General features: G+C 40.3%; 1 protein-coding gene across 1 annotated transcript in view; it reads left to right on the forward strand.

The window, feature by feature from the left end:
- Positions 1–6,154: 6,154 nt before the first annotated feature.
- LOC106529580 (leukocyte surface antigen CD53) overlaps positions 6,155–7,774 on the forward strand; it is a gene marked incomplete in the record, with an annotated part of 12,659 nt that continues 11,039 nt past the window's right edge. Inside the window, 4 exon segments of the mRNA XM_014025048.1 lie at positions 6,155–6,644; positions 6,733–6,849; positions 6,959–6,993; positions 7,259–7,334. Of these exon segments, the coding sequence (XP_013880502.1) occupies positions 7,272–7,334 (63 nt within the window).

Genomic DNA, 7,774 nt, shown 5'->3' on the forward strand with positions numbered 1-7,774 from the left:
CTTGTGCTGGAACACTCTCTCTTCTTTGTTTTCATCTCTAACTGTTCTTTTAGCGTCAGCTCACATTTTAATCACAAATTCAGGTGTTTGAACTGGAGATGCGAGGCAGGGCAGCTCGGCTCAGCTCAGCTCAGCTCAGCTCGGCTCAGCGGACCGGCTGGAGTTGTTTTTACTGTTTTAAATGAAGAGAAGCTAGACTGTCCTCTCACTGGCCTTCGTCCTCAGAGATGTTTTGAACATTTGAGGTCAAAGCTCTGCCATGAGGAAGTTCGACTTAAAGACACATCCCAGAGGTGTTTCTGGTCYCYACYTGTCGTTTTGCTCCTCAGCATGGCTGCCTAAAAACACTGCAGGATTTCTCAAACATGCATGAATGAGTCAAAGCAAGGCTTTGGGCATGTATTTTTTTTAACAATAATTTATTGTCTTTTTAAGAACAAGAACAACCAAGCGCAACMAAGTCCATTACAATAGCTATCAATCAGATACATGGGTTACAAATGTACAGATCTGGGTCAAAACATGTAAACCACAATTAAACCAAAAATTGAAAAAGAAAAAAAAAGAGAGCGAGAAAAGAAAATTATATTTAAAAACAAAATGTAATCCCCCTTTTATTTAACATATCAGCAAGCTYGCTAGGCAAATGGTCTAATAAGGGTTGCCATATCCCATAAAAAACATTGCAATTGCCCTTTGTGATGGCACTGAGGCACTCCAACAGAAACACCTTGAATGTCTCTCAGTACCACTGTAACATAAGGGGGTTGTCCCTTGATCCACTGAAACAAGATACATCGCCTTGCTAAGTGGAGGAGTTTACCTAGTAGAAAGAAAGTCCTTCTACAGKTAAACCAAGAACAAACAACACAGGGTCCAGTGGAATTGACGTGAAAAATTGAACGAAGCTYTATAGCAATGTTTTTCCAGAATCTAGCAATTAAAGGACATTGCCAGATATAGTGGTAATAAGTGCCCACATTCTTATTACATTTCACACAGAGAGGAGAGATCTGTGGATAAATTTTATTTAAAAATTCTGAAGTACGTTGTAATCTGTGCAAAATTTTGTATTGGCTTTCCCAAAATTTGTTGCAAGTGAACAATGTCTTAGCAGTTCTAAAAGTTTTTGACCATGTTTCTATATTAAGCTCAACATTCAAATCCATTTCCCACTGAAATCTTGCCTTATCAGTTGTGACAAAGTTTAAAGGGAACATTTTTCTACAGAAAAGAGAAATAAATTTCTTTTTAGTGAACACATTTTCATTAACTTTGAGAAGAAAGCTTTCGAGAGGGTTCAAAACAGGTTGGTTACTTGGAAATTTAAGAGAATTTACAAAGTGTCTCACTTGTAGCAATACAAAGAAATTTTGTTGTGGTAAGCTGTATTTAGTTTGCAGTTGTTTAAAAAACATAAAAGTATCCCGTTCAAATAGCTCACCAATAAATCTTAAACCTTTAGAATACCAGTCATCAAATATGTTAATGCTAAGGCCTGGAGAGAAAGCCTTGTTCCTGATAAGTGGCTGTAGGGCACTAGAAAAGCCCTTTCTTCCAGTGTGGGCACCAATATTGTGCCAGACTCTGAGTGTACACATCAAGACGTTGTTATTTCTGACCTCTAATGGAAGTTCAGTTAAATCAGTAGATAAAAGACTAATATGAGAGAGAGGCTTACAGCACCAGGAATCTATAGGCGGGACATCATGATGTAAAAATGAGTGTAGCCATTCAGAGATTATTTGTGCATGACAAGCCCAATAATAATAGAGGAGGTTAGGAAGTGCCTGACTCCTTAAATCTGTRGGTAACTGGAGAACCCTTATCTTAAGCCTAGATTTCTTTCCATGCCATTTAAATTTAGAAAAGCATCCCTCAATTTCTGAGAATGTTTTTCTATTAATTCTAAGAGGCAACATTTGCATAGGATAAAGTATTCTAGGGAGGATATTCATTTTGATCAAGCTTATCTTGCCTATCCAAGACAGTGGGAGGTCAAACCATCTATTGAGGTCATTCTTAGTTGAATTAACAATTGGCTTAAAGTTAAGTTTATGTGGTYGACCATCTAAAAGGAAAATTAACAGAAGTGCCTTCCCTTCCCAAGTCTCCAAGAGGCAAAGCCTCTGATTTGTCATAGTTAATTTTAGTTGACGTAGATTGGAGTGGGGATATCTATTCTTGACAAAACCCGTCTGGTCAGGTCCCACTAATGCAGGCAGGACCGCTTCCAAACGCTTTGACAAAATTTTAGACAGAATTTTACAGTCTAACAGAGATCTGCATGTTTGTCCTTTTTCAAAATTAGGGATATATTGGCAGGGTTTAAAGTGGGTGGGAGTGTGCCCCTCTCAAGAGATTCCTTATACATATTTACTAAGGGACTTACAATGTGTTTAGCCATTTTCTTGTAAAATTCAGGACCAAACCCGTCAGGACCTGGGGCCTTTCCACTTTGCAAAAGACTTAATAGCCTTCAAGACTTCCTGTATTTCAATAGGTCTACCAAGATCTAGTCAGTTTTGTTCAGACAATATAGGAATGTCAAGAAAAGTTTCCCTAATATCTGCAGTATTTTGGCATTCAGAAGAGTATAGTTCTTGATAAAAATCCTTTATTATTCTACTAATGATTTTTGTCTCAAATTGTAGATTACCTTTCTTGTCTTTAAGCAACAGTATTGCATAAGACCCACTTTTCCCCTGGGCAAGGCAGGCATGTAGACGTCCAGGTTTATTGCCATTCTCAAATAATCTATGTCTTGCATGAAATATTGTATTTTGAGCTTTTTGGGTTAGTACTTGATCCAAAGCTGATCTGACATCATCCAACTTTTTAAGCATTGAGGGGGATGGAGATTTTTTAAGTTCCTTCTCCAGGTTAGCAATGTTTTGTTAAAGTTCCAACTGTTTGGCTAAAATGCTTTTCTTTTTCGCTGCTGTGAAGGAGATAATAGAGCCCCTAATGAGTGCCTTACCTGTTTCCCACAGGGTAGAGGCACATATCCCTGGTAAATCATTTGTGGAAATGAAAATTTCCCACTGGTTTTCTAAATATTTCAAAAATGCTGAGTCAATAAGGAGAGTTGGATTTAAACGCYATTGTCTAGATAAGGGATCACAGTGAAGTGGTAACATTTCTAATGAAACTGATGAGTGGTCTGAAAGAACACACATGTTAATYAGACACTTCTGAATTCTGTCAAGAACTGGTCTAGAAACAAATATATAATCAATTCTCGAGAAGGAAAGGTGAGGGCATGAGAAAAAAGTAAAATCATTACTGCGTGGATTACAAATCCTCCAAGCATCAAAGAGACTGAGATCTGAGCAAAGCTCCTTTACCATTTTTGAGATTGGTTGTGTTTTTGGAGGGTTATAATCATATTCAGGGGCCAGGCCACAGTTAAAATCTCCACCAATCATCACCTGATTTATACAGGGAGACGAGGCCTCTGCCAAAAATTTTGAATAGAACTTATTATCATAGACATTTGGAGCATAAACACTTCCAAACATAATTTGTTCACCTTGTAAAAGCCCAGCAATCAAAACATAAAATCCACCAGTATCTTATGTGTAGTATGACCTTGTCCAAGGTAAATGGTAGATTTTTATGGATTAATATCGCTACGCCTCTTCTTTTAGAATTATAGGACTAATAATAAATTTGTCCCACCCAGTCGCGATTAAGTTTCAAGTGTTCAAGGTCAGTTAGGCGAGTCTCCTGTAATAACGCCACCTTTACCTTGTCTTTTTTTAAGCAGGGAGAGTATTTTACGTCTTTTAACAACGTGATTAATTCCTTTAACATTAAGTGTGAGAATTTTTGCTCTACTCATAACAACCCACAATCATTATATACAGTATATAAAAAAGAGATGGGTAACCCAAAGTGAACAAAAGGGCCCRTCATAACCATGACATAATTTTAACTCAAGATCTAGACCTGTTGCGCTGATATGARCAAAGCCACTGCATTCTGATGGCAAAAGAACATTTGAACACATAACAAACAACATAATGGTAAAATGGTTGGATACAGGTAAATACTGTATGTCCTGAAAGAAAACCAAAACCACCCACTAGGTGGTGCTATACGACCAAGTGCAGCCAAAAGAAGTCTCACTCCACTGGGAAAAAAAAAAAAAAACAGAGAGAAAAAAATGTGCAAAGAATGAAAAATAATAATCCCACTCCTGTCCCCCAGCTAAAACGTAACCTGATTATTGCCAGTTGTGTAACATCATATTAGACTGGCTCTTTTCCTTTAATATTCAGTGTAAAAGACTTACATGTTCCATGTTGAGTCGTGTTAAAGTGAGTCCTTAAACAGAGCCAAAGTTTATAAGATACTCGTTTCCAATATAATTTAGTCCAGTGTATTGATAAAGACTTGTGCAGCCTTTGGCGAGTCAAATTTGTGCTCAGCCTCATCATAGGTCAGCATGAGCGTCGCAGTGTATCGCATGCCGAAGCAAATGCCCTTTTCAATGAAGGCACGACAAATGGCATTGTATCCCCGCCAMTTCTCACGAACCGCATAGGAGAGGTCCTGATGAATAAAGCTCCGMTGTCTGCCGTATTTGAGTTCAGAGGTCGCCCTCACTGCTGTCATGGTCTGCTGCTTGTCTCTGGACTTGTGAAGCTTGATGATTACGGGCCTGGTGCGTGCACTCCGTGATCTGAGGCCCCGGTGCGCGCGATCAACTTTGATGGGTGGTCTATCTGTGGAGCTGTTCCTCCCCAGGCGCAGTAAATCAGGCAGCCAAGTTTCAAAGAACTGAAAAGGATTATCTCCCTCTGCGCCTTCTTTCAGATTAATAATGTGAATATTGTCTCGTCTGCTTCTGTTTTCCATGTCATCCAAGCCTTTGGCCATGGTCTTGATTTTCTCCTCCGCTTCAGCTAGCCTCCCMTCAAAGCCAGTGATCGTATCCTCCATATCCGAAATTCTCAGCTCTGTCTCCGTGACGCGCTTTGAGAGGCCTTCCAGTGAGGATGATATCTTTTCCAGCGTCAGATAGAACAGACAGTTTTTGGTCCATTACCTCACTAATGCTTTCGGTCACTTGACTGACGAGAGCTGCGGTATCCACCGTAGGCAAAGGTTGGAGGGTACTCRCTTCTGCTAGCATAGCAGTTTGGTTAGCACTGGTGCTCGTGGCAGTTGTCRTCTTCCGCGGCTGCAATTTTGTCTGTTTCGACATTGTTCATGGYCTTAGAGCATATATTTCTTTTTGTTGCATGTCCACAGAACACTAGGACTATCAATAAATCAATAGTATAAAGGCAATAACACATATAACACTGTAAAAAATATAGGTGGGATCGGGAGCACAGTGAAAACACGTCCTCTAGCCAGCCATCTTCACCGGAAGTCCGGGCAYGTTTTTTATGAGAGTATAACATTATAGCATKATATAAAACTCWAAAAAGTTAATTTTACATGATAKTGCCTCTTTAATATTTTACCTAGTCTTCCTGAACAACCTGAGTYTGGACAAACAGCTGAAGCCTGACCAGACTGATGAGCTACTGGCTGGTCAGAACAAAGACGAGACCAACGTGGATCAYTGTCTGAAAATGATGTTTACATTGCTGCTGTTTCTCTGGGTGTACACAAACACAGTCAGCTGCAGCTAGCTGTAGCACTTCCTGTGCAGCCTGGAGTCAGTTCCYGCAGATTTCTGCTAACATCACTATGATGACAGTATGAAAACTTTTTATTCAAACATTCATGATATCCTCCTAGASTGGATCTGGTGTCAGATGATAGGATCAGACCTGTCAGAATGTAAGAGCTATCTGCAGCAGGTAAGATATTGTTTATCAGCATCCTAAAACATTTCAAAATGTCTCTTTAAAGCAGTGGTTCCTAAAGTCAYGAGCTTTGGGTAGTGACCGAAAGAACRAGATCACAGATACAAGYGGCCGAAATGAGTTTCCTCTGCAGGGTGTCTGGGCTCTCCCTTAGARATAGGGTGAGAAACTTGGTCATCCAGGAGGGACTCAGAGTAGAGYCGCTGCTYCTCCACGTCGAGAGGAGCCAGTTGAGGTGGTTCATCTGGTTAGGATGCCTCCTGGACGCCTCCCTGATGAGGTGTTCCAGCCATGTCCCACTGGGAGGAGACCCAGAGGAAGACCCTGGACACGCTGGAGGGACTATGTTTCTTGGCTGGCCTAGGAACACCTTGGGATTCCCCCAGAGGAGCTGRCCCAGGTGGCTGGRGAGAGGGAAGTCTGGGTCTCTCTGCTTAGGCTGCTGCCCCCACGACCTGACCCCAGATAAGWGGAAGAAAATGATGGATGGAYGAAGCAGYCACATKCTCACTCACACCTAGAGAYAATTTAGAGCAACAAATAAACCTAACATGCATGTTTCTGTTCTGTGGGAGACTATGGAAATACCTTGAGGAAAAAAAACTCTTGAAAGACCACCACTGGGCGTTGAATCTTCTTCCTATGAGGTCACAGCTCAAACCACTGCTCCTGTGCCTCATGACTCATTTAAAACCCACAGAAGTAATACCTTCATGAACTAACTCTTGATGTTAAACAAAAAAAAAAAGACAATCTGATTTCAGGACTTTCTTTTTCTTTCAGTGGTTTGTGTCGGGTTCTTGCTGTCTTCAGTCCAATGTGGGTGCCCCTCCTCTTCACTGTTGGTCTTGTAAATACTGAGCAGGTAGACCGAGGTCTGACTTGGGTTTTCTCCTCCYTCTCTCAGCTCATTCCCCCACCAAGCTCGACTGGTGTCACTTGTTCTCTGGAATGGTGGAAACACCAAAGATCTACGACTTATTGCATCTGTCACTCTGACTTTCAAGGATTTGGTGTATTTAGGGTAAGAGCTCCGATATTCAAATTTATCAAGATTTTTATTTTTACTAGAGCTATATTGATTTATACAAAATAATGATTAGTTTACAAAATACTTCATTTTTTTACATTAGCAGGTTGACACGGTGTTGGAGGAATCCTCCACACAGTAAGTTATCTGTACCTTCATCAGTAACATGTTCTCATGTATGGTCTGGAGTTCAGAGCAGATAAGAATGATTAACTGGAACACAGAGGTGTCCATTGTGGCTCATGACTCAGTGTTGCCACATCAAACTGTGTGTCCTGTAAACACTGCTGCAGCTACACCTGATCGTCTTTTCACAGCATCTAAATATAAATAAGACTAGTGTCAGAATATAGTTTAATAAAACTCGTGCAAATTAATGAACTTTCAAAATCTTTTGAAAAAGACCCCCAGGAAGGATGAATAGCTCCTGTGCTGGGTGCCTGAAGAGTCTGGTGGTGTCTCTTCACTTCCTCTGTTGGGTAGGTAAAGACCCCTCATTTCACCACAACAACAACAACAATACACACAGACACACACTGCTGTAATCCAAAAGCTGGTTTGTGTTATTAAATGTCATATAAAACCTGAAGTATGATCTACTGCACAAACAAGGGTTTGTTGTATTCATCAGTCCCCCTGTTTATTATTTATTTACTGTTATTTAACCAGACAAATCCCATTCAGATCACAGAACGCTATCATTTTTAGAATGTTGACTGGTCTCTGTCTGCACTTTTGAATATGTTTGTGTGTCTTATAAGCCCAYGTGAGCTGGGCACCTTTCGTGGTGTATGACACACTGATAATGAAAATACTTACTTATGAACTAAGTTACTATATGTACTGAACAACATCAACATTTAGTTCTAAATTGTTTTTCACAAGAAAACCTTAAACAGCCACACCTGCAGATATATAT

Source organism: Austrofundulus limnaeus, unplaced genomic scaffold (genome assembly GCF_001266775.1).
Source record: "Austrofundulus limnaeus strain Quisiro unplaced genomic scaffold, Austrofundulus_limnaeus-1.0 Scaffold453, whole genome shotgun sequence".
Classification (NCBI taxonomy): Eukaryota; Metazoa; Chordata; class Actinopteri; order Cyprinodontiformes; family Rivulidae; genus Austrofundulus; species Austrofundulus limnaeus.